Source organism: Ursus americanus, chromosome 32, assembly GCF_024610735.1.
Source record: "Ursus americanus isolate L20-20 chromosome 32, mUrsAme1.1.p, whole genome shotgun sequence".
In the NCBI taxonomy this organism is placed as follows: Eukaryota; Metazoa; Chordata; class Mammalia; order Carnivora; family Ursidae; genus Ursus; species Ursus americanus.
The window spans coordinates 19,573,877-19,601,668 of record NC_142158.1 but is presented as its reverse complement, the minus strand read 5'-3'; the positions used below and the strand labels follow the sequence as shown (position 1 = coordinate 19,601,668).

Genomic DNA, 27,792 nt, shown 5'->3' with positions numbered 1-27,792 from the left:
TTCTGGGTCTCCTGGGCGGCTCAGTCGGTAAAGCGTCTGCCTTCAGCTCAGGTCACGATCCCAGGGTCCTGGGATGGAGTCCCGCGTCGGGCTCCTTGTTCAGCGGGGAGTCTGCTTCTCCTTCTGCCTGCCACTCCTCCTGCTTGTGCGCTCTCTCTCAAATAAATAAATAAAATTCTTTAAAAAAAAAAATTAAAGATTATTTTCTGGAAATAACTGTGCTGCCACTGGGCTGAACTTCTGTCACCGTTGAAAACACGTCCTTCAACTGCTACAGATAATTATCAACTACCTACATGATGTGCAGGGTTTTCGACTACACCAAGCACTTCCTGGGCAGCACCAAGGAGCGCACGCGGGCCTGCTTAGCGCAGATCCTAGCAGCAGCAGCTCGGGGTCCCACAGGATGTGGTCCTAGGGTCTGCCGCCCGAGACCATTACTGCGCGGACCTGGACAGGTGCTCACCTGTTCCTACCAGGCAACTAACTAGCAGCAGCATCTGAGTCTAAATGGTTAACTTCCAACTTCGCCATTCCTTTCCTTCTCCAATACCTTCTAGTCCTGTCTCCACTTTTTAACTCTTCATCCGCTCATATATATTACTACATTTTCACCTACATTTCAATCCCAGACCAGAAAACAGAAGAGCGAATAATGGGATGAATATTCTCGATTAGAGCCAATACCCTCAACATTTTCAAATGTTCCAAATAGGACCAATGTAGATGCCAAGCAGGAGGTCACCAAGGCTCCTCCTTTTTTTGGTGAATAAAACTGGTTTAAACAACAATAACTGTGATGACACAAACACCATGTTTGCTTTAAAGTCTTTATTATCCTGAATACAAAAGACAGAAGTCCTTTAGGATATAACAGAGTTCTTTATGTGGAAACATTATTTTTTTTTACAAGTGAAAAAATAAATACCTCTTGGAATAAAGGCTTATATGCTAATATGTGCCGTAAAAAAGTAGAGTTTTAATATCTGACAAAATGTCTGTGCAAAGAAACAAATGCATAAACACATTACTGCTACATTAAGGCAATATGAAAAGTACACTCGGAAATCTCAGTAAAGTGACAGTGTAGGTTTCTAGCTTTCACTTAGCTAGTATTGCACCCAATAAGGTCATCTAGGTGTCCTGACACCCTAGAAAACCCACAAGCTGACCAGCGTCCAAAATGCCCAAGTGGGAGTGGAAAACGTGATTAAGAATATAGAAACAAAGAGACCTGAAACCCCTCAAAGACCTAGGGAGGGGACAACACAAAGTTAATACTTAAGCATTTACTAAAAAAAAAAAAAAAAAAAAAGAGCATACAATAATCTAAGATACCTACGATAAGGCTGTAAAAGGCTTGATGGCTCGAGCAAAAGCAACCCCAGTGGCTGGAGCTGGAGTGGAGTTTTCGGGAGAAGTGGAGAGCCCCCACCCGCTTTGTACACCATGAAGCTTCATCTCCAGGAGCAAGCCCTGCTTCCCAAGGAACGTGTGTTCCCTTTTCAACTTAAATAAAATATCCCACCAACTCAAGAGCCCAAGGAGTGCAGACTACTCCACAGAAATCTTATAACCAGACTGGTAGCATTTTATAATGGAAAGACTTGGGGGAGGGAAGGGGACGGGAAGGGGGGAAAGGAAGCCATGCATACCAAGGTCTCGGTTTCCCACTAGCCAGACTGGTTTACGTCTGACAACCTGGTGGTCGTCTTTTTAAAAGCCACAGAATTGATCTTTACAGCTGTTTGCCTTCCCATCATTCTTGAACAAGTTGTAAAAACAGAAATGACATTAAAATGACTGTTTCTTTAAGAAAAATTTCCTATTAAAATGTTCAGAGCTCCATGACCGTACAAAAAGAACCAAGTAAATTCTTAAAACGAATTCTTACAAAATCTGCTGCCAGGTAGGAAGCTTACCTCGGGATACGTCAGGAGACTTAACGATATCCTTTCCTAAAAGGTCCCCACTTTTTGGCTCTCTGCCACTTCACTGACATCATAGATTTCACTTATTCATTTAACTGGATCCTAAGAAGAGTGAGTCCAAGGAACGTGTCCGTGTCCCAGAACTCTTCCCGGTCCCCACCACTGCAGGTACTGACTCGACGCATGGCATGGTTCGGTGGGGAGGAGTATTCCCTTTATTCTTCCTTCTCCGTTTTTTTAAATGTTGCAGGGCAGATGGGCATTGGAGTACGTATCTTCTCCGCGATCTATCATTTGGATGGTTTGGTAGTAGTGCAGTCCATGGAAACGTGGCATGTCCCGTTAAGTGCACGGCAGATCAGATCACGGTCAGGTTGAGCAGACTGGTGTGGGTTGGCAGATAGACGTGCTGCACGTGTTCCACCCGCGACCTGCACACCGGACACGACTGGAAAAGAGAAGCCCACGGTACGTGTTAGGGTGTCTTCAGGGATGTGTCTTCCGCGTTCACGTGTGGCCTCTACTCTATTCCGTTTGCTACATAAGTTGTATGTAGCAACTATTTCTAACTCTCAAGTGGTTCACGTGTGGCCTCTACTCTATTCCGTTTGCTACATAAGTTGTATGTAGCAACTATTTCTAACTCTCAAGTGGTAGAGATCTTTGCTCTTTTTTTTTTTTCTTAAAGATTTTATTTATTTGACACAGAGAGAGAGAGGGAGAGCACACGCAGGAGCAGGGAGAGAGGCAGAGGGAGAAGCAGACTCTCTGCTGAGCAGGGAGCCCCAACGTGGAACTTGATCCCAGGACCCTGAGATCGTGACCTGAGCTGAAGACAGATGCTGAGCCGACTGGGCCACCCAGGTGCCCCAATATCTTTGCTTTCTGATGGGTTTGAAAGTCTATATCTTACAAGGGATTCAAAATATTTTGAAAAAGTATAAACTGCAGGCAATTAATTAGGTTTTTAGTCCCACTCTAACCCAGACACAATGAGTAAAGTGATGAGCAAAGAATTCTTGCTGCGTAGCGAGGCTGTGGTCCCTGCGTGGGCTGAGTGCAACCCCTTTGGCAGTGATGCAGGAGACCTGAGACCCTTCCAGAGTCTGCGTGTCCCTGGCTTGGTGGGCTGACCAAGCCAGCACCACAGGGTTGATGCCATGTGGCCAGTGACCTTGGCTCTGCTCCGAGTCACGGGTCACAGCTCCACATCCCCCAGCTGCCTTCTCAGCAAGCACAGCCCTCCCTCAGACACAGGGGAGCCTCGGGCATGGGGGTCAGATGATGTGGGCGGAAAAAGGCAAATCCCTGACCTACCGCTCCTGGAGAAATAACTCCTTGTTATTAACTTCCTTGTTATTAACTCTTTATCTACTCTTAGGAAGGACAAAGGCATCCTGCTGGCTCAGTATACAACCCTAAAAATAGTTCCAAAATTGGCAGCTTTTGAAGGACTAGATATTATTTAGGGCTAATTTTGAAATAAAATCACAGTGACATTTAGCAAACAGTTCTTAGAAATGACAACGAATTGAAGAAAAATTATTGTAAGGGGAAATGTAAGGTGCAAGAAAGGAAAACATACATGAGTTGCTTTTGTTTTTTCTATTAATATTAAAATTAGTTTGACTTGCTAAGAGCCAATCCAAGATGCCCCCTAGAGGCATATGAAGCAATAAAAGGAAATTAATCACATATAATCACAGTCAACAACCCCCTCACCGAACTGAAAGTGAGCTCTAAGTACAGCTTCTTAGTATTCTTTCTCAAATATTTTAAGTAAATAATAAAGACCATCCTCCTAAGTGTCAGGAAGCAGGAAGCCATGGTTCTAGCCTCTGGCTCACCTCATCGCTAGACACGTTACCTTGTGAATCTGAGCCTCGTTTCCAGAACCTGAACAAAGTCTACAACTTAGAGCAATTACATGGTTGAAAACAGGATGCTAATCCAGAATGTTTCCCAAGAGCAATATTTTTGAAGTCCCCCAATACAAAGACCCTGCCCAGGTGTAGCCGGGCATTCCGGCTTGCACGTGGCACACAGCAGGTGCTCATCAACTGTGAACGGTGGGATGTGTGACCCTGCCGGCAGGAGATGAGCTGCCGCCGAGCACCCCTCACCTGCAGCTGGGCGGCGCAGCCCTCGCAGCACACGGTGTGGCCGCAAGGGCAGAAGGCCGAGTTGATCTCCTCCTCACAGCACACCATGCACAGCATGGCCTCCTTCAGCTTGCGCAGTTTCTCCTGGAGTGCCCTGGTCTGCTGGCAGCTGAGGCCCTCACAGCTGGCGCAGTTCATGCTGCTCTCCGAGGACTTCAGCGGGGAGTTTGGAGGGCTGTGGTCGCTTCTCGAAACGAGGTCCACAACGCCAGCATTGTACAGAGCCCTCCTGGCGTGGTCATATACCTCCTTCGATGTTCTTTTAATATCGAAGACATACTTCTTGCCAAGGTTAATATTTTCATTCAGAAACAGAGAAGCCAAGTGGCCCTTCAGGTCTCGGCTGTACTGCATCATGACGGCACTGGTCACTGTGTCACACCTGCAGGGACAGAAGGAACGTCTGCTTCAGTACTGAGAAGCCCGGGCATTCCGATGATTCAGACCTTCAAATGCCACCGTGCCTAAGAACGTTCGTGTCAGCAGATATTTGTATTCTTGTCTGCATGCCTGAAAGTAAATTCTTCCAGTTTTATGTGTGTTAAACATTTCAATGATTCTACCTCTATGTTTCTCAAGTGTCCCCAAAGGACCTTGGAGAAAGCAGCCATAAATGTAGAGGACAGTGAACGTATGCCTCCACCTCCGGGGATATGAGCTCCAGTCAAAAACAGCTCGTGGCAAGAAAAAAGGGACATGTTCTTCTTTCCTGGCTTTATGCTAAAAATTCCCACAAATTTTCCATTCTGCTCTGAAATTTGTGTGTCTATTTTAACAGAAAAAAAGGTTAAGATCGCAATTAAATTTCTCAGCTTTCATTTCTTACATATTTGGGTCAAACCACAAGTCTGTTTTAAAGCACCTTCCAAAAGGAGGGTGTCGCTATGGTGGTTAGAAAATCCTTACTGCACACTGAGCAGTTGGGATAGCCGCTCTCCCACGGAGATGACTTAGGTCAGCCTGCTGGGGAAGAGCAAAAGCAGTCCTGGGACCCGCCCAACAAGTCAGAGTTCCTGGGCGGTGGGGGAGGAGGCGCACTGAGGGAATAAGCTAAGAGAAGCAGGGGGTTGTGTCTGTGTGGCTCGTTCCCATGCACGTGCTGTGGAGAGTGGGACCATGTTGGTAAGGACTCCAACGCTACAGTATAGAGCAGGACAAACAAAATGTTTGAAAGCAGTGGATTTCTTAAATTCTGCACAAGAGTCATGGACACAACGATACCTGAAACCACAGGGACCTTGCTGTCACCTGAAACCCAGAGCTGCGGACAGACGCTAAGGTTGTGGGGAATGGAGCGCTACGTGCCTGTAGAAAGCGTGGGTCTCCGTTAGGGCTCGGTAGAGCCCGCTGGCTGCCCTCGTGCTGATCATCTTGAACAAGAGCACGACGCTGTTCCCAGACTCCTTGGCGACAGTCAAGTACACGTTCTTTCCCGATTGGGTGGCCATCTGCACCACAGGGTAAGCGATCCTGAAAACCGGGAAGAGAAAAGTGAGCCAGCCCTGGAGGAGAGATCTGTCGCCGGCTGTCCGCCTCTGCAGGATTCCCCTGTGCTCCGGACCCAGCGGTACAACCAGATGCTCGGTCTGGGACTGCAAGTAAGCACTCTGCTCCCTGATCGGAAAGGCGTGTCGAAAAGCGGTTGTAGAGAGAAGTGCTGGAGTGAGCTGTGGGGTGTGTGTGTGTGTGTGTGTGCAGGTGGAAAGGAGACTTCTACAGCAGTGAACTTATTTGAAAAATATTAACTCTGCCACATCAGTACACTTGAATTCATAGTTTAAAAATAATTAAGGGGCACCTGGGTGGCTCGGTCAGTTAAGCATCTGCCTTTGGCTCTAGGATCCCAGGGTCCTGGGATTCCAGCCCCACATCTCCCTGATCCTCAGGGAGTCTGCTTCTCCCTCTTACTCTGCCCCTCCCCCAGCTCATGGGCACGCTCGCTCGCTCTCAAATAAAATCTTAAAAAAATAAAAAAATCATTAAACAGTTATTAAGGCCTGAATAAAATTAATATCCATGCCCAAAATGAAACATCTGATTCCTAAAAGGTAAGTGTCTAGCAAATCCCTTTCCGGTTTTATCTATTTTCATATGCAGAGCTATAAAGGGATACACATGCTTTGGGCTAAATAAAATTTTAAGATGTAGGTTACCTATTAATTGGGCAGAAGTCATCTTTGCAAATTGAGATTCCTTCGGGTCCAACCCCAATGAGGAGTTTCTGCCCCTCGCTGTCCCTCACGGAATGCCACTCTATGCCATAGTTTTCCATCGCCGACACAATCTGCAACACCTGGTATTCGGCTGAAGCCTGGCTGGTCCCCTCCAACTCTTTATGCTTTGCAACAATGCTGTTGGACACCAAAAGGGCAGAGAGGCATGGAAAGATTAACTGATGTGGTTTTTCGAGAGAATCGGTATCATTTTCACTAGTGAATCATGTGGATGCTGCCATTTAGTATCTCAAAAACGTAAAGCAATACAGCACTGATATTTCATTTATTTAGCAAATTGACTGTAAAATTCTTCTAAGATACCATTCCAGATCTCAAGTATTAAATATTCAGTAGAAAAAGCAAGTGGGGATGCCAGATAGAGGTGAACTGGAAGAATTACGGAAAATCTCTAAACACAGACATAAGAAATTTCGTTTGTAGGAACTTCTCACGCAGGTGTGTACGCTTACTTTGTAAGTTTCATATGCTACAGCATTATAAGGGCTTGATTAGATCGTCTGCAACTGAAAACTGCAGGATTCATCCTCTCTGCTGTGGCAGACAGCCTCTACCACGGCCCTTCAAGATCCCCGCCTCCTGATATTCACACCCTTGTACAATTTCCTTCACCTGAGTGTTGAGTCCCTGCCGTGCTAATGACTGGCTGGATTCATAACTCGCTTCTAATGAACAGAATATGGCAAAAGTGACAGGATGTCACTCAGTTCTGAGATTAAGTTCTAAGAAGACTTTGACTTCTGTCTTGGGTGTTCCCTTTTGCTCTGATGCCTTGTCCTGGGGGAAGCCAGCTACCAAGTTATGGAACAGCCACCTGAAGAGGCCCGTGTGGTGAGAGAACAAGGCCCTGCCAACACGCCATGTGAGTCAACCTGGAAAGCGATCCCCCCTTCGGTTGAGCCTTCAGGTGACACTGAGCTCCACCAACAGCTTGCCTGCAGGCTCACGAAAGATCTTGGAGAACCCAGCCAAGCCACAGCCAGACTTCTGACCCACAGCAGGGTGAGTTACTGTTTGTCGTTGTAAGCCACTAAGTTTGGGGGTAACTTGTTCCCCAGGAATAGGTAACTAAGACACCCACGTTAGGTCTCTTGGTTTAATCCTTGCTGGGATGAAGACAATACCAACATGCACGACAGACTTTTGAAGTGATGTGGATTCTTCAGAGGTCAGAGATTTAAAAAATTCCTGTTCCATAGCATTTGATATAAGAGCATTGATTTAGGGGTATTATATTTGGTGTCTGTAAATTTCTCAAAGAAAAGGCTAAGAATCTTCTAAAAATAACTGGCAAAATTGGGCAATGTTCTAGTCTTAGCCTCACCAGTTATCTGTATATATAGCATAGATTCATTTTCTTTGGAAAATACATATAAATTCACTAGCTCTCAGAAAACAAACAGTCGCCCCATGCAGCCTCACCTGTTCAAGGTGGTGCTGGAGAGCTCCTTTGCACACAGCTCCTCATAGCTGTACTTGGCTGTGTTCTGATTGTAGTCTCCAAACTTGGTCTGGGCCAGGAGGGCACTGAGTTCCACTGCCTGCTCTGGGGAGCACTGGAGGTGGCCTGCCAGGAGGGTCTCCTTGATATGCAAGAAAAAGATATGCCTGCAAAGCAATGTGAGATGGAGGTTATCCTGGGGGACTAGCTTGATATCAAGCTCAACCTGCTTAGCGATTTCACAATCCCTTTTAGGTAAGAAAAAAAAACACAGTAATTTATTATTTTATTTTATTTTATTTTTTATTGTTATGTTAGTCACCATACAGTACATCATTAGTTTTTGATGTAGTGTTCATGATTCATAACACCCAGTGCTCTATGCAATACGTGCCCTCCTTAATACCCATCACTGACCTATCCCAATCCCCCACCCCCCTCCCCTCTGAAGCCCTCAGTTTGTTTCCCAGAGTCCATAGTCTCTCATGACTCATCTCCCCCTCTGTTCCCACTCCCCCCTTCATTTTTCACAAATGTTGGAGAGGATGTGGAGAAAGAGGAAACCTCTTATACTATTGGTATAGCCACTTTGGAAAACAGTATGGAAGCTCCTCAAAAAGTTAAAAATAGAGCTACCCTATGACCCAGCAATTGCACTACTGGGTATTTACCCCAAAGATACAGATGTAGTGAAAAGAAGGGCCATATGCACCCCAATGTTCATAGCAGCATTGTCCACAATAGCCAAACTGGGGAAGGAGCCAAGATGCCCTTCAACAGACGAATGGTATGCCAAGCAGTGAAACACAGCAATTTAAAAAGCCACCCTGAAAATGCTTGCCACTAAAGAACCTTTTTTTTTTAAATCATGAGAATTAAGGCAAAATAAGTCCAAGGACTTAAGTTTCTCTGTAATAAAATGTATAACCCAGACAAAACAAATCTAATGAAGACAAATCCAGTAACAGTCAAGTTATCAAATATAAAATAACTCCACACAAGTTCCTACATTAAATTTTTAAAAAAAATTTTTAAAGAAATTATCTTGAGAAAAACTTGATCGTGATGTGGACTTGATATCTTAGATCCTCACCTTTATTCAAATGACCCCCAAATCTCTAGTTTTTTCCCCAACTTCTCTAAGCAGCATATTCAAATGTCCAACTGCCCACGGACATCTCCATTTGGATGTTCAGTGCCCTAATTCACTGCTTTCCTTCCCAAACCCACGTTTTCTCCGTGGAAACCTGAGACCTGTTTGTTATTTTACCCATAGACCCACTTTGACCCTGTTTTATTTCCACCTACCTTCTGTCTCTGCAAACTCTTCAAAGTCAGTTACAGTCTTCCTATTATTACCTCCTGTGTCCTACTTGCAGTTCTCAACTGTCCGAGAATTTACAATCTCCCCCAAACCAATCTCTCTAGACTCTACCATTCCACCTTCCAAGCTACTCGCTTCTGGGATAAGCTTGCCATTTCTTTGCTCGAAATCCTTCAAGGGATCCCGACTGTTTGCCAAGGAAGGATGCTATTGGTATAAACCCCAGGTTCTGTGGGTCTGACCCCCAATGTCAAGCCACATGTCCCATTATTCCCTCCAGCGACTATGCCCCCAGGAAAGGGACAATTCTTTCCGGAAAGACCAAGCATGTTCATGTCCCCGTGTTTCTGCTCTTGGCTGCTCCCTATGTGCTGAGGGGCATTTTTTCTGTCTCCTCTCTTAGATACCCTTTCATCCATATTCTTTGCAAACCGCTTACTTCTCTATTACAGTATTCGACATACTCTTTTTTTTTTTTTTTTAAAGATTTTATTTATTTATTTGACAGAGATAGAGACAGCCAGCGAGAGAGGGAACACAAGCAGGGAGAGTGGGAGAGGAAGAAGCAGGCTCATAGCGGAGGAGCCTGATGTGGGGCTCGATCCCATAACGCCGGGATCACGCCCTGAGCCGAAGGCAGACGCTTAACCGCTGTGCCACCCAGGCGCCCCATCGACATACTCTTAACTTCTACTACAGTTAGCTGCACGTTAGCTGACTTCTCAAGTGTCTCTAGCACCAGAGAGCCCTGTGAATGGATGTAAAACCGCACATCATCCGCGGAACCCAAGTTTTGTTCCACCTGCATACAATATCACACTCTACATTTACTCTAAGGTGTGTCAGACTTAGAAACTCTCAGGAAACGCACCATACCGTTGCCCACTAACCCAGATTGCCCAAGATTCTCAACAGAGTCTCTAAAACTACTACAGACAGACTGGCCCAGGTTATAAAATTTGTCTCTGGCAAACATACGGGTATAACCTTCCTTTGATGACTTGTTACAGCCTCTCAAACTTGTTTAAATGCACAATACTCCTTCCATTAACAAATGAATTACGACCAGCAGTAAAGTTCTGACACTGCTCTGAATAGAGCTCATAAGCTCAGCTTCTCACTGGAGCTGAATACCCTTATTCCAGCCCTCAACAGTGCTTTTATTTATATACTAGTCCTATGTCTGATGACCCAGGTAGAGGGGATACATGAGCAACATAAGAAAAGCAGAAGGAAGCAGGGCTAGAAATACAAGGGGGAGGGGCTCTGTGGACAATCTCAAAATGTCAGGCAGACAAGAGCCATTAATCGTCCTTTAAGAGATGTTTAAATTCAACATTTTGTGTGTTCTAGAATGATAAAGAAATATTTAAAATTATCAGACTCTGCCAAATACTGCAGGTTTTTCTTTATTCAAAGCCCCAAATAAGAAATCATAGTAAGAATGCATAAGAGCATGGAAAGAAGATAAGCATGGTTTTTATTAACCCTAACATCTGCTAGTCTTTAAAGTATTTTTGACATACTGCTAAACTGAGAAGGGGGTCCCTACTGGGGCAAAGAAATAATCACAGAACTAGCTTGTTTTAAAATAGCTATCTGAGCAGTGAGGGCTAGCATTCCCGTACAATCTTGGTGTCATAACACTGCTTGAGCTGTCAAAAGTCTTTTTAGATGGCCATTCAGTAAATTTCATCTTGGTGAACGTATCCCTGTCTCTGTATTCATGGAAGGGGAAACAGCAGGAAACAGAACTCTGAATACATGCTGACGTTAAAGAAGAAATTACGTGCTGAAAGAGTTGAAGGGTATCACCACAAACCGAGTCTTCTCAATTTAATTACTGCTCAGGTGGAAGTATCTTTTAACTTCTTTCCCCAGTATCAACCTAGAGACGAGTTTTTTGCTTCATGAAAGAGTTAAGTTTCGCCTGTAAGGATCTCAACATCGATCCAATTTCTCTTTCCAAACTACTCACACCCGCTCCTAGAGAGGCAGCTGCCAAAATCAAAAGGCAACGAAGGAGTAACAGAATATTAACAGGTGGTCAGCAGTCTGAGACCTAATGCTGATCTGTTCTCAGCCTGTGGGTCAGAATTTCAAACAGGGAGCGGGAGGACAACTGGCCTTTTCTACATACCCCACCCTCTAGACTGGACTGCAATCCATAGCCTGTAAGTAGAGGAATCCTCCTCTTTCCCACTCCCATGGACTTTCTGATAGGGCCCTTCTTGTATTTTGCAGTTTCATGGTGATCAAGCAACCTTTCCATTTCAAGTCGAAAAATATTTGTCACTCATTGCCTCTGTGCCAAGCTCTACCCTGGGGTCACAGGGTGAACCTATCTGATAGATCCTTTTTAGATGGAACTGCCAGGCTTTTAGCATGAAGGAACATATCCTAATCACAGTAACTCCAGCCACAAACTGGTTTTTGGGTGACAAGTTTATGCTCTTCAGGAGAACAAGACAATGCAGCAGTGACCGCAAGAGTCACCAGCTGTGCTGAGCCATCAGCGGACGATTTCATGCCCTCTTCCCAACAGGGAGGATGGCAGAGCTCGGAGACACATTCCAACAGGGGCTCCAGCGATGGCTCAAGAGTTCACGGGGTGGTTCTGAATCAAGTATTTTTTTCCTATTATTTTTCTCTTGAACCATCTGCTCTGTAACTGTCTAGTTCATGGATCCCCCCCTCCCCAATCCCTTTTGTAAAATGGGTGAAAGGTTACTGATTGATCATATCAAAATAAGCAGATGTGGTCAAAGAAGTCATGCCTGCAGTGAAATTTTTTTTTAACTAAAGATCAAAAGTGATTGACATCTCTAATTGGCTTGAGGCTACATGCTAGAATAGCAAACAGAAAGAAAGCCTTTGGGGGGAAAAAAACTTCTTTGTCGTAAGCAAATATCTGTGAATATGTCCTGCAGACGTAAGCTCAAACTGCATTTTCTAAACATTCTTCTGGCTGTGTGATTCTTCAAGTTTTACTCGGTTATTAAGAAAACGGACACTGTCAACACGTGGATCAGTTTGGAGGCCCAAAGTGAAACATTCTGGCTCACTCAGGTCTTTGCATCCTGGGTACAGACGAATTCACACTTGCTGTAGTATTATGGAAGGTTAAAAAAAATGGAGTAAATGCTAAAGATATGCCATATTCTAATTTTTAAAAAAGTCACATATCCTTAATACATTTTTTTTCCGAAGTACTTCAAATTTCTTCTACTTTAAAAATTAATTCCTTTCCATAGCTTTAAGGAATAAAGTTAGGTCATTGATCTTTTAAGAATTGTAAGCAGAGAACTGTCCCCTGAACACTGGCTTGTCTCATAAAGAAATCATCTAATAATCAAAGCAGAGCTTTCTGCAAACCGACAGGGGTTGCTGACCCGCCCATCATAGGCGGTTACGCTCAATCACTGCCCTCTGGTATCTTCCCAGTGACATCATTTTCAAGAACTTTCTGTGACACAAATGTAAATCAACTATATCTATATTTGCTAATAGACTCCACATTGAAGTAACAAACCTAAAACATCTCTAAAATGGCTAAGAAGCTATTTTTAAAAACTCTCCAGTGTCAACAATTGAACCGTGTTTCTCCCCCAGACCTGACTCACCCTGGCCAGGGATGCTGGTGTGCCCCTCCCCCAGTCAGACCCCCTCTGAGATCACCGCGCACCTGCCTCAGTCCAATGAGCCAGTTCACCACATAGGTTGATTCTAAACCAAGTTCCAACTGCTGAGATATATTTTAAAACTATCAAATTTTTTTAAAAAAGGAATTACTTTACATTTTTTTTGGTTTTGTTTTGTATCTTAAATTCCACCAAAACAAAAATCAGTTCACGAGGGATCCTAGGCCTAAAAGTAAAAAAGCTAAAACCATAACAACTTTTAGACTGACACGTAAGAGAATATCTCCATCACTTGGGGAATAGGCAAAGGTTTCTCAGGGCACAGCAAAAATCATAAAAGAGAAAAAATGGATAAATTAGACTTTACCAAAATTAAAAGTTTCTACTCATCAAAAGGCATTAAGAAAACAGGCAAGGGGCACCTGGGTGGCTCAGTTGGTTAATCGTCTGCCTTCTGCTCAGGTTAGGATCCCAGGGTCCTGGGAGCGAGTCCCGTCTTGTGCTCCCTGCTTAGCGAGGAGTCTGCTTCTCTGCTTCTCCCTATCCCTCTGCCTCTCCACCAACCCCATCCCGCTCGTGCTCTTCTGTCTCAAATACATAAATTAAAAATCTTTTAAAAAAATAGAAAGAAAATGGGCAAGCCACAGGAGAAAACATTTACAAAACACATCTCTGACAAAGACCTGGTAGATACAAAAAATCTGCATGGCTCAAAAACAGAGGCAACAAACAACTCAGTAAAAATGAGTAAATGACTAGAATAGACACTTCACAAAAGAATATGTAGGAAAGGCCAATAAGCACATGAAAAAAGCGTTTAACATTATTAACCAATAGGGACGGTATCAATGAAACTTATAACGCACCCACCACCAGAGGCAGGGCAGGGATGGGGAGGACTCAGAAAGTCTCAATGGGAGGACAGAATGGTGCACTTTGGGGAAAGGCCTGGCAGTTACTTACAAAACTAAACGATCACTTCCTGTGACCCAACTATTCCCTTGTTAGGTATTTCCTCAAAAGAAATGAAAATATAGATCTACAAAAAAGACTGTACTTGACCATAGCAGCTTCACTCAGAATAGGTGGAAAACAGGTGTTCATCAACAGAGGTACGGGTCAACAAACAGCAGTATATTCATACGATGGAATACTACCTAGCAATGAACGGCTGTTGATAAATATATATATAACGATAAGATGAATCTCTAAAAAATTATAATGAACAAAAGGAGCCACATACAAGCACTGCATGATTTCCATCTGCGTGAAGCAGGGCAAGCATAACAAACCTATGCTGAGAAAACATACAACCCTGGTTGTGGATTGCGGGTGGGTGGGGGGGAAGGAGGGCACGGACTGACCTCAGAAGGGCATGAGGGAACTTTCTGGAGTGGCGGTAATATTCTAACTCTCAATAAGGATTTTGTTTAAACAGACATATCCATTTGTCAAAACTCATCAGTATAATGAGGATTTATGCATTTCATCATATGTAAATATTTTATCAAAAGGGAAATAAAGAACTGTAGACAAATACAGAGTTCTACTTAATGATATGCATACTGAAGTCTTTAGGGGGAAGTGTATTTACCCATAACTTAGTTTGAAAAGCATCAAAAATATGTGATAAAGCAAGCATATTAAACTGATTAAATGATCAATACTAGAATTTACGTCGGGGTATTGGCTGTTCACTGTAAAAATCTTCAATTTATCTGCATGTTTGAAAATTTTCATAGCAAGAGGTTCAGTAAATAACACTAGTGAAAATCCTTACGGTCATGGTTCAGAAGTCAAGTGACTAGCTACCTATACCTAAAATGAGCTATCAGATCTACTACTATGGAAGGCTTGCAACTGAGAACCTGTCAAGGTCAAATAATGACCAAGTCAGGTCTCTATTCAGCTTAAGGAAATCCTTCTCAAAGCCCAAAATGGAAAATGGTAACCATGAACAAATTTGCTCTTCCGTAGGTTCCAAAGCAGTTAAAACATATGGGGAGGTGGGGAGGGGTGGAAAGGGAAACCCCCCAACTTCAAAAGTGATTACAAGAAGCATGAGATCTGTACTTGGAAAAAAATAGGATTACTTTATTCACAACAGATACCTGACCTAGGTAAACAACAATCCAAGCAATCCTGTAGTTTAAACGTGTTCCCTACGAGATCTCTCCCAATGGTGTGGATTGTGGGGAGTCCTGTTAGATCCAGGAGAGGTCTAGAAGCAGGCTACAGTGGGGCATGACTCAGAGAGTAAATGTACCTCGTTCACTGGGCACCCTGAGTCTGACCCTACGTGCCATCTAAATAGTCCAGCTTTATTTCGAATGACAGATTTAAAATTAAAAGTTCATTTTGGTTACATAAAAAATCGATTTCTTAATGTTCTTTGGAAACTTCATACAAATATACAAGTATGAGAAATTCATAAAGATACTGAATGTGCCCAGATGGGAGATCTGTGGCTAAAATAAACAGATGATCCTGCAAACATCCTATATACTCTGAGCAAAAGGAAAGACTTAATAGATAAATTGCAATTCAGAAATCTAATTAATACTTTCTGAAAACAATATAGAAGTCTGCTTTTCTTCTCTGGGGCCTATTTTGCCTTTGGTCATACAAAAAAAAGGGAATGTGTCATTCTACTCTTTGGCATAGAGTTGATATGAAAAACACAGTGACACCTTTACATCAGATAAATATTGCAACAGTATCTTACAGAACACACCCTTTCTGAATCCTACAAAGGTAAATTACACTTAGCAAATTTTATCAACACTGACAATGTGTGGAAAGATTTTGAACACGATTACAGGCGCTGGCTGGGATCCGTAGAATTCGGTTTGAACACGTTCAAGATTATCACCTCAACTCTGCCCATGGTTGCATGTGGTACTTGCTTTGTGGATTTCAACGATGCCATGTTCCCTAGGTTTTGACATCTAAGTGATTTTTGTTGGAAGAACGGGAAAACCTGAGCTCATTCAGTACTTAGAACCTACAAACCAGCTGAAAATTAGACTAAGAGAGCCCGTAGCTTGGAAACTATCTGAATTTCATAAAAGGTCCGGGCGAGTGGTAGTTCATTTTAGATGAGAGCTAACAGCCACAATAAACAGAAAGCTTGGGGTGGGGTGGACAGGGTGAAGGAGGGAAGCAAAAGAATGCCAAGCGCTGAGCAAATTCTTAACAGAAAAATCACTACAAAACATTTTTTTAATGGTGAGATTTCTTTTAGATAGTCTCAAACTTTTCAGTTTATAGAAGCCAACTGGTAAACATTTCACTATCTGTCAGAAAATTTATATTATCAATATCAATATCAATATTTTTATTTATTTCTAGTTTCTTAATTCATTGATTCAACAAATGTTTATGCACCAGACTCTGGGGATACAATGTGGATCAGCCCCCTGCTTCATGGAATTTAAATTATTAGAGTAGCTGACAATAAACAAATTGTCACATAAGTAAATGGTAGTGTTACACGCTCATTAGATGCTATAAAGGAAAGCTACATGATGTTTTGGGACAGTTCAGTCTCCTGAGCAGGCCCAGCAATGGTTTTCCCAAGGAGCAGTGACTGCATAGAGTCTGGAGGACAGCGAGATTTAATGAGGGATGAGTCAAACTCAACACCACTTGCTTACATCACTGAAATCTTGATGCGACTCAATGCTCAGGATTACAGCATTTCCCTGAACATTTAGTTCAGGACCCACGGGACCCTTGTACTGAGGCTGATTTCTGGGAAAGAGAATTTAGGTGTTGGTGAGTCTTAAGGAAGCAGGAGTGCCCCTAGCAAAGATCACAGAACTCTGCTAAAGTGTAGCAAAGCCAGGAGAACTGAAAGACCTTTTTGGCAGTGGAAGGTATAATCACCATCTCTGAAGATGAAGCATGTAATTCTCAAATCTCTGGCTTTGAAAATGTTGACAAAATCTGGTCTGAGTTGCTGTGAATAACTGAGAGCCTTTGAAAGGCAAGAATTTCAAAGATCGTTATTATTTCAGATCTACTTCCAGAACACATTAGTTTCACTTTTAGTTTTAATGCACAGCATGGCAAACATCCGTGGAATATACCTGTTTGTCTCTGTCTCTGAAATGCACCAGCCAAGTCTGACCATACTCTCTGCTTACTTTCCAGACCCCCCATTCAAAGGCAAACATAATAATCTGGGTAAAGAACCAAATCTAAAATTAGGCCAAATCAGAGACCAGATTAACTGTATCAATCTAAGCAGACACTTGATATGGTTTTCTTTCTAATTCTTCTTCTTCTTCTTTTTTTTTTTTTTTGTTCTTCAGAAAAATATATTTAGGAAAACATTAAGGGAAAGAAGATAGGAAGCAAGAAACAAAAAAAATTACTGCTAGAAAGGATTTTTAGAGACAAACTTTTCCTGGGCTTTCAACTGAGATGAAGTTCAGGGTTGGCTCAGTCTTGGAAGTCTGTACACTGTGGCAGTTGGGGACAGAGCTGTACCTAGAACTCAGAGCTTCTGCCTCCCTGCCCCCCACCCCCAACTACTCTCCTGTTACCAGGAGGCCTCCCTGTCTGCCATTCTGCAGCTGCCTCTCTAATCTGATGCAAACTAATATATTCACTGCCCCCACTTAGACCAGCTCTATTGTGAGTAGGCTACTTTAATTCTCCACAGAGGCCAATTTGGCCAGCATATTTCAGAACCATTTAATAAACTATCCAGACACTTTCAGTATACTAAATGTACCCTCCTGACTTGACTTTGAGATGGCAGAAAATCATGGCTCCTAAGTGGACTGGTAGAGCTGTGTTTACGGACGATGTAAACAGATCTATTTTATTTTCATGGCAGTTTATATCAATATTTTATAACAAATTATTAAACATCAAAAAGTCTACCAACCAGCTTTATCTGGCTAACATGATGTTAGAGAAAATCAGTATTTCTGCTCTGTATTATCATGTACATAAAAACAATGCTAATTGTAACTATATTGGACCCAGCACAACTTCTGATTCCAATGAAAAGGTACAAATGCTAATTACAAATTACTTTAGTTATTAAAGCAGAATGTTCTATGCTTTAGGTGGTATTTTCTTCAAATTCTGTATTTTGGACAACCCCATGAAAAACAAGTAAAATTCACCAATATTTTAAAAGCAAGTCAAATGCTTAGATCATGCTAATTTTTTGGTAAGATTTCAAAAAGTACTAAAATCAATTAAAATTACCTAGGTAACTAGGTATGTGTATTCTCTGAGTGCTATTAGGCACAAATCTCAAGAGTGCAAGTCAATTGAGCCAACAGAGTAGGAAATTTCTAATTCACAGAATATCTCTATTTTTTGCATGAATAAAATGGACTTAATAATGGTTATTAACTCAACTGCAGAAAAGCACAGGTAAAGACCATCTAGTAGCAAACTTTAAAGTCTGTAATCATTCATAACACAATTGGATCATGCCATTATGACTGCAGCCATTGTTTAAATGAGATGTATTTGGTCCTCGAAGCTTCTGCAAATTTAAAAAATAGAGTCGTATCATCAAAATAGATTTGCATCTGGTGACCCAGAAAGGATTGGAAAATCATAAAACTACACAATGAAAATTCCAATATGTTGTAACGTGTGTGTGTGTGTGTGTCTGTGTGTGTGTGTGTGTGCGTGTATCCTTTTCTCTTACTTTACTCCAAGTTATCACATTGAAGTGCAGAGTGGAAACTTTCACAAATGAGCTTTACGTTAAACAGACAAACACACACAACCTATTCTGATTAATATAAACAGCTGAAACATCCTTAAACATGCAATCGTGTGAATACTTTGCAAGACATTTTCAGGAACACTAAGAATGCAAGATACTAGCTTGCCCAGAAACAAAACTGAACATTTCCCTCACCCTTTAAAGCTCCGTAACAAGGTAGAAGAGACATTTCAAATTCAAATGAACAGTATTTCAAAATATGTTTCTATCAGTCCTTCAGCAGTGACAAAAATGACATGCTGACAACTCTTAAAAGGATTTTGCTCACTTATCATTACTAGAGATTGTCACACTGACATTTTGCATGTGCATGGCAAATTTCCAAACCAAAGGATTATGAAAAATATTAGAACTCAGATCCAAAGTTTGTTGTTTTTAAGAGTTTTCTTTTTCTTTCTTTCTTGTTCTTCTTTTTTTTTAACATGCCGCTATGCGGTTTAGGTCTCTTACATTTCAGCAATAAATACTGAACGGCAGTTTCCTAATTTGGCTCATCCTTGAAAAGTATTACAGTCAGTCCAGGGAGAAAACATTTTCTGTTTGAAAAAGGAAACCACATGCTCCAGTGTCTACCACCCCTGGTGGTTTTCTAGAAGAGATAAATTCAACAATCTAAACAATCATGTGTTACGTATCTGTAGGTTGGAGTTCAGTTATGCTGGCCTTACAAAGTTCTCTTACTAAGTTTTCAAGAAACTTAAATTCTGCATGGAGTGGGACAGAGCTCTTTGCTGCATATTGTAATCTGACACTAGGCTGAAGTTGACTAAGTTTAAGTAACCCAAGAGGAACTGTTTCCTGCTTTCTGTTAGAACAGTCTACAATGACCTGTAGTAACTCTGCTGAGGCAGGGGTTACTATCGGGCATTCTGTGCTGCTATCAGGAAGTCAGTTGGGGTTTTAACCTTCTTTTTCCCCTTGCGTTGTGGCACTGAAACCGAGTGTTTGTAAGAATTCAACCCTGCTCCCTCATTGTTTATAAAGACAAGAAAAACCACAAGAGCTAGAAAATGTGCCCCAGGCCAACTAGGCGGCTCCCGGTTCACCTTAACAAAAGGGTTGTGCCCTGGAAAAGTTCTCAGTTGTGAACCAACTCACTCTGCAGCAAACACATTCGCCTGTGAACATCTCTGGGGAGATGCAACGGCCCTTTCTAAATGGAATCAAAAGTCTATTTGACATTGGTTTATTTCAGTGTCACCTTACCTAGTCTGCTCCTGTAAGATGAGATGAGGCTCCACGAAGAACTTGACTCTCAGTTTAAGCCGGTAAGGGGCTAGACCATCCATCTGCTGGGAGATCCGATTTCTCAGATTTAGCCATAAACTTTCACCTTTGCTACCCGTAAATTGCAGTCCAAAATAATCAACTTCTATAATTCCCAATCGCCTGCACACCTAGAACAAAAATGAATGCAACATAGATGAGCAAATGGTCCCTGCAGTCGAAGCAAATCCAGGGACACCAGCTGGGTCTAAGAGTCCTGCCTACTTTTCATAAAGTTCAACAAAGGTGTTACAATGCCGGCCTTAAGCTGTAAGAACAAACTTCTAAGATCCCAGTGTTGCTAAACCAATAGAAGGGCTTGTGCTTCCTTTAACACCGGAGACACCCTCAATTGCAGCAGAGAAAAAGGAGTCCTCAATAGTAGCCTTTCAGAAAGGCTGAGGAAGGGAATCTGCAGGGTATTTTCCCTCTTACTCCAATCACTGGAATTTCCTCCACCAGCACGATCTGCACAGCTGATTTGGCAGATTATCTGGACAATTTTAACCATCTGGACTCCGAAAAAACAAACACATTGAGGAAACACGCCACAAGTGTCAGCTAAGCTTGTTACAAGAGGTTTTCCAAACATCTCAGGTCTAGGGGGTTTGAGGGCACAGCTTTCCACTTGAGATCAAATCTGCTGTCTGTCATAGCAACATGCACTGTTTCGAACCATTCTTCTTGACTCCTAAGTAAATGCGTGCTTTAAAGGCAACGGAGTGGAGGACCAAAACCCATGCTTCTCTTGAACCCTGCAAACCGGGAGGTGCGGGTGAACGGTCCATCTGAGAAGCAGCAAGAGACAAGGGCCCCGCTTGTCTGATAAGCAACCCCAGGGACCTGCGACCGCCAGCTGCCACCTCATCTCAGGACTCAGATGGCGCTGCCAGACCCCGCGGGGACCCGACAGGCGGCATCATGCACACACCTGCGGCAGGTGTGCTGGGCTGCCTTCTTCCGGGAAAGTGCGGGGCTGGGGGCGGGGGGGAGGGTGGGAGGCCCGCCTCGCGCGTCCTCTGGCCGCCTCCCCACGCGCTCCCAGCCTGCGGGGACCGCGTGCCCCAAGGCCGCGAGGAGGAGGGGGCGCGGGCCGGGTGCCCGGGGCGCGCTCCCCCCCGGCCGCCGCCGCAGCGCCGCCCGCCCCCGGGCAAGCGGCGCGCCTCGGCGCCTGGCGCCGCCGCGAGGCCCCTCGGCCGAGGGGGATCGGCCGGGGCCCCCCGCCTGGCCCCTCGTCGTCACCTGGTTGAGGCAGTCTTCGCCGTTGGCTTTCGCCTCCACCTCCACCTCCATCAGCACCGCGTCCGGCCTCGTCACATAGCACAGCATGGCTGGGGCTGCCGCTGCCGCCACAGCCGCCTCGTCTTTGGTGTGCGCGGGGCTGCCGCCTCGCCACCGCTCAGACCCAGCCCCGGGCTCGGCGAGGCTTGCCCTCGGGTGCAGAGCTGCAGCCCGCTACCCCACACCCCACGGCCCCCCGCGCCCTCCTCCCCACCACCCCCTCGCCAGCCCGCCCGACCGCCAGCTGCCCGGGTCTCCGCGGCGGCGCCGCACTCCAGCAGCCCGACTGCCTGCGGCGCGACAGGGACTCCTCTGATATAGTGGCCCCGCCCCCTTCGGCTAGGGACCCCGCCAATCACGGCGGCCCCGCCCCTCCTCCGCCGCCCGGCCAGCCAATAGCGGCGCCCGTTCGGCCGCGGCCCAACCTGCCGGCGCCGGCCGAGTTCCCCCGGCCGCCCCGGGAGGTGGCAGCTTGCGGACGCCGAGGGCTGCGGGAGGAGGGAGGCTCCGGGACGCACCCGCCGCTTCTGCCCGCTGGGCGACGCTGCTCCCAGCCGGTGACCGCCCGGGGCTCCCAGGCGGGGGCTCCTCTCTGTTGGGCTGGAATTGACAGTGATTCCACGCCTCCGCCTCCGAGCTGCCGCCGTTCTTCAGAAGCCTTGGATCGCTCCAAGAACGCTTTTCGGGAGAGGTGCACACAGAAAAGGAAAGGGAGCCACCCCAAAGCCCAAAGCAAACTCTTTTCCCCTGCGGTTTGCTACAGTGGGTTGTTGGAAGGCGGAATGGTTGCTCCTCGTTTTCGACCTCATCAGTTGAAAAACAAAATCTGAGTACAAAAGTTTTTGCAGTTGACCACTGAGCCGGGGAGCTTGATCTAATGCTTCTGTATAAATCCTTTCCAGAGGCTTCTATTTACTGGTTGTGCTCAACCAAAGCACCTTAAGGCTCTAAGGCCCTATCTTGTGTAGTGCATCCTATCTTGTGGGTTATCCACTCACTAAACTTTAACTGAGCACTTCCTGTGCTGCCAGTCCCTTCTCTCAGGCTGGTTATCCCCATCTTGAAGGTTAGGGACTTATCTCAGAACCTAACAGGTGGTAACCTCAGTAGTAGCTATTAATAATTCAAGGCCTCCTACTCTTCACTCATTTACTACTTGTTCCTTTTGCCACTACATTCATTAGCCTACCTCTTTGGTTTCTTTATAGGAGAAAGGAGAAGATGTGGGTTTCAGCCTTGGACCCTTGGAAAACCTACTGCCTCTCTCTCTGAAGTTCAGTGTTTTCAACAGTAAAATGAAAACCACACTATCTGCTCTGCCCTTCAGCCACCCCCCAAGTGTTGCTGGGAAGAGCTGCAGAGATATGCTCATAAAAGCATTTGAATGACTCCGTATTTGCAAGGAGATCTATAATGTCATCTCTGCCATTGCCTGCCAATAGCTTCTGTTCTCACCCCTTTTCCTGAGTTTCAATGATCTCCGTCCCAGTGGCTTTTATTGCCAAAGAAATAGGAAGGGCATCGGAGCAGAAGGCTACAAGGAAGGATATCATCATAGTCTTTCACTAAAGCCAACTACGGGTAAAATTGTAAGTAGTCAAAGTCCTTACCCCCAGTGTTGCAGGTGGACCTAATGCACTCAGAGTTTTCTTTGTGTCTTAACAATACACCTCATGATCTATCGTAGTGCTGAAATATTCTCCTCTCATATCAACTCCTGCTCCTCATTCCCTTAAATCCAGTTTACTGACTGGGAAATTTATCTGGGAGGCAATATTTGGATCACTGTTATCTAATCTATGCTTAAGCACTAGCAACTTTAGGACAGGAAGAAAAGGTGAGGGCCACGATGGGGCCCAGGTGTATTGGTTAATAGTTTTGTTTATGAACAACTAACCTGGCTAACCCAAAGCCAGCTAACCAAAAGTTGGCTAACTTAAGCAACAGGAAATCGAGTGCACAACTTTTGGAAGCTCATAAAATCAATGGGGACAAGGCATGGAAATGAATAGGAAGGGAGAAATATTGGATGACCGAAAACAAAAATAAAAAAGACAAAACAAGCAATGGCAGAAACCAAACACTTGTTTTGTTGAGAAACCACTTTAAAAATAACTTATATTTTTGGTTTGGCAGGGATATATTTAATCCAAATCCAGATTATGCTCCTGCTGTGGGATGGTCGATAAAGGTTCTAATTGTTTTTGAAACTAAGAATCACCAGGTAGGTGGGTGGAGGGATGGGTGACATAGATAAGGGGGACTAAGAGCGCAGTTACCGTGATGAGCACCGAGTAATGTACAGAATTGTTGAATCATTATATCGTACTCCTGAAACTAAGAGAACACTGTATGCTAATTATACTTCAATAAAAAATGAGTAAATAAAAAAGAATCAACAGATCAGTCTGAGGAGGAAACAGCTTTTTTTCAAAGATTTTATTTATTTCAGTGAGAGAGAGAGAACAAGCAGGGGGGTGGGCAGAGGGAGAGGGAGAACAGATTCCCCACTGAGCCGGGAGCCTGGTGTGGGGCGGGATTCCAGGACCTTGGGATCATGACCTGAGCTGAAGGCAGATGCTTAACTGATTGAGCCACCCAGGCGCCCCGAGGAGACAGATTTCTTAAAACAAAACAAGGCTAAAAACACGAAAATGGCACTTGAGGAGGTGGAAGAAATCCTGATGACTGAAAAGAAAAATAATATTGGCTTCTACTAGCATATATGGAAAATATGAGACCATAACCTCCCTTCCTCTCCCTCACTCCCTCCCTCCTTCTCTCTCTCTGGTCCCTCTCTTTCTCTCCTAATTTCTTCCTAGAGGAGAGATAGAGACTGGTTAGTTAGGGAATGAGAAGGCTGAGTTTGCTGGGGGTGAGAAACACATTATGTTCAAAGACCTGGTTAGGGAATAGAAAGCCCACAGAATTACTTCCTAAGAGGATCCCACCATCTGGTAATGCTACTAAACGTCTGGAGCCAGTTTCGAGCCCCAGCTGGGTCTAACTGCAAAATCAGAGACTCCGAACACCCCGGCCTGGGGGTGGTAACCGTGTTGGATACAGAGCTGTGACGGATGCGGTTCTGAAATAGGCAGAGAGGTGCTACATTTTATCTGCGTCTGCCTTCTTTTGCTGACAATTAGCTATCCCCTTTTAAAGGATTAAAATTAACCAGCAAAGTAGAAGGACCAGCTGCACGAAGGTAGAATTTTAAAACAGAAACCGTAACTAAGTGGTCGAGTTGGCTAACCAGCAGAGTCCTGGCCGTTCGAACACACCCAAAGCAGTACAGTTTTCTGTCTCCTGACTAGGGCTCAAGCCTGAACACTAGGTACTATTTGAAGGATGTGATGTGATGGTTGAGTGGCTGCAAAATTTTTCTTCTGGCTGAGTGCAAGGTGTGATCTGGCCAGGTGATACCTGTCCTTGCTCATTTCTCTCTCAACGCTGCCCCTGCCCCTGCAGACACCCTGCCCTGGGTCAAAGAAAAGCCCCTTCTCTTTACATCTCCACCTTCATTTGTGGCTGCAGGGAGAGAAGAACATTTGTGGCTGCCTAAAAAAACACGTCCTTTTGCTTCCACGCATTATTTAAGCTGATTCTCATAAGCAGTGCTTTGTCGAGCACAAGTAGGTTAGAATGTGTTGAGTGAGCCGTGATCTCTCACTGGACATATCAGACTTGTAAAACCAAGAGTGCTTCAATTTGATCCTGGCCTCCCATCAAAGCAGAGCATCTCGTTTCCCAAACTGCTGGTTTGAGGAGCGGAGGAAGAGAGGGAGAAGAGGCAACGCCCTGTCTCACAAACCCTGGAACATATAAAATGGTTTCATCTTCATTAATGGGCAGTTGAAATGATTTTATGTTGTGGTGAGAGTAGTTCGTGCCCATGGCAGACTACTCGGAAAAGACAGAAGAGCCACGTCAGGCATTTCCGGTGAGTGGTGATGTTTTACTTTCATATGGTGAATGCGATGTGCTATTAATCTTGTGATATTATCAAATACTGCCCATGAATTTCTGGAGACATATCAAGAGAGCAAGAGACGCTTGGGGTGGGGAGTTCCCAATCTACAGCTAATGTTAAGAGCATTAGAACAATTATAAACAGAAAGAACAACCTTCGTGAAAAAGTTCCAACAATTAATGTTTCTCAGCTGTCTTGTCTTCTGGACTACTGCGCCTTCTTTTATTTGCTTTTCTTCTCACTGCTAGTATGCCCTGAGATGTCACATTTTGTGGTAATGCTTACTTCTTGGGCATGGATCATTTCGTTGAGAGATGCTCAGAGCTGGGAAATCAGTTCCAACTTGGTACGTTTTGTGTAACAACAGAAATGTTTCATTTAATATTTCGATGCCTAGCCTTCATTGATGGGGATGGTTAAGAATTAGCCATGTGCTCTTACACTTGCCTTTCAAGTCTGGCGATATGCTTATCCACTCACAACAGGGTTCACCATCATTTTGACCTTGAATGAGGCTGGACCCATGGCTCAAACTCACAAAGCTATCCTAACTGGTGGTGTTCTAACCAGTGGGTCTATAATGACAGCTCTCCTCTGTCCCTCCCTTGTCTGGGCATGCCTTGCTGTAAAAGATGTCTTGTGTGCATGGATGTGACTCAGAACTTGGTGGGGGTGGCCCTGTCCAAGATCAGTGGCACATTAGGCCATACCAACTTTCCAGAGAAAAAGTGACGACTGTTAGAAGTGCTATAGAAGGGACACCTGGGTGGCTCAGTTGGCGAAGCATCTGACTCTGGATTTCTGCTCAGGTCACAGGATCTCAGGGTCATGAGATCGAGTCCCAAGTTGGGCTCCACACTCAGTGGAGTGTCTGCTTGGGATTCTGTCTCTTCCTCTCCCTCTGCCCCTCCCCCAGCTCATGCCCTTTCTCTCTCTCAAATAAATAAATAAATAAATAAATAAATAAATAAATAAATAAATCTTTAAGAAAATGCTATAGAAATCTGCAAAGTACATGAAAATCAGCTACAGCTGTTGGAGGAACCACACACTTCTACTAACAATACCGAAAACAATGTAATGAAAACGATGAGTGCTTTGGAAAGAGGCAACTTCTCACTAAACTTCAATTACCCCATCTCCTCCCAGCTCATTTACTGGTGCTGACATTTGCATTGTTTATATCACTCGATATGCAAATCTTACTCCTCTTTCGGTTATTCAATATTTTGTTCTGGTGGTGTCCTCAGAGATTGTGATTGTTTGAAAATGACTTGAAAACAAGTCTAATTCCACCCTGGCAGTCTCCTAGTGGCTCTAAGTAACAGCACACTCCAGCAGTTGCTTTCTCCTCTTTCCCGTGTTCAGGATTCTTGGGAGAACTGAACAGGAAACTATGGCATTCCAGGCGGAAGGGAAGAAGTCTTGTCTCATTCATGAGGGATCTGGACCTCAGATCCTAGCCCTACATTTCCCTCCACAACACACAGTTCAGTACTGGAGCCCAGGAACACAGCAGTGATTAAGTGGGGGTTGTGAGTATTTCCCAGACTGGCATAGCAGGAGATCCTGCCCTCCCTCAGGTCCAGACTTCCAGGGGAAGAGACATCTGAGCGTGTGCTCCTTGGTGGTTGGTGTGATCCTTGGTGATTGGTGTGCTCCTTGGTGGTTGGTGTGATCCTTGGTGTCCACCAAGAGCTAGGACTACATGGGTACTATGGAGCCCAGACAGTAAACCGGGTCTTGGGCTGATCTACCTAGATTTTGTGAAGTCCCCCTTGGTTATCTCTTACTCATTTGTAAAACTTGCCCAAACAGCCCAGCCCAGTATTAGCTTTGCAAAGATTATAGTGAGAATGGCCTCAGGACCTCCCTTGGGTCTGAGTTCTAAAGTAGAACACCCCTGGAGCCAGTGTGGAAGCAATAACAGTAATCCCAAGAGAGTAATTCTAGAGAAAGGCGAGAAGTCCAGCTGCCCACACTATGCGGGATGTTTACTTCTGATTTCTCATCTTGGAGGGTATGGTTTGTAATTTTGTTCAGTGTCTTAGTTTGCTCACACTGCCATAGCAACACACCATAGACTGGGTGGTTTAAGTGACAGAAATGTCAGCAGAGACAGCCTCACAGTTCTGGAGGCTGGAAGACCAAGATCAGGCATGGTCAATCCCCGGTTTGCTCTTGTCCTGTGTCCTCGCATGATGGAGAGAGAAGAAGCAAGCTCTCTGATGTCACTTCTCATAAGGGCACTAATCCCATCACGAAGGCCCCACCCTCCTGACCTCGTGTAAATCTAATCACCCCCAAGGGCCCCACCTCTAATACCATCACATTGAGGGCTAGAGTTTCAACATAGGAAATTTGGGGGACACTGATTAGTCCATAGCATTCAGAAAGGCAGCACTCTGTCTATTCCCACATACATTTCACATCTTGATCCATTTTCATATAATGAGTAAATTCAAATGCGTGTCTATTAGCATTGACCTGGGGAGGGAGCTATTAATAGCTCACCAATGGAGGTTTGGTTCCTATTTTCACTGAGTAATATAGTAACTTGTTAGCTAAAGTACAGTTCTTTCTAGCACATGTGTTTACAGGATATAAACTGAGGGGCAGGTCTGCTATGGAATTCACTACAGTGAAATTGAACATAGTCTTGTATTTGTCTACGCTAAAAGCAGGAAAAGAGTAAGGATAAACAAACCAGCAAACAAGATACTTATAACTGATAGCTTTGGCAGTGCACAGTTCATAAATTTGCTCATTGCTGTTATTATC

General features: G+C 44.3%; 1 protein-coding gene across 1 annotated transcript; it reads right to left on the bottom strand.

Annotated features, from left to right (window-relative positions):
- Positions 1-816: 816 nt before the first annotated feature.
- MYLIP (myosin regulatory light chain interacting protein) lies at positions 817-21,302 on the bottom strand. Its single transcript, XM_045811615.2, has 7 exons — positions 21,003-21,302; positions 19,701-19,891; positions 7,750-7,935; positions 6,247-6,444; positions 5,399-5,563; positions 4,055-4,475; positions 817-2,379 (listed from the first exon to the last, which is right to left on the bottom strand). The coding sequence occupies exons 1-7, from the start codon at positions 21,087-21,089 to the stop codon at positions 2,290-2,292; spliced, it is 1,338 nt and encodes a 445-aa protein (XP_045667571.1). The 5' UTR covers positions 21,090-21,302; the 3' UTR covers positions 817-2,289.
- Positions 21,303-27,792: the final 6,490 nt, after the last annotated feature.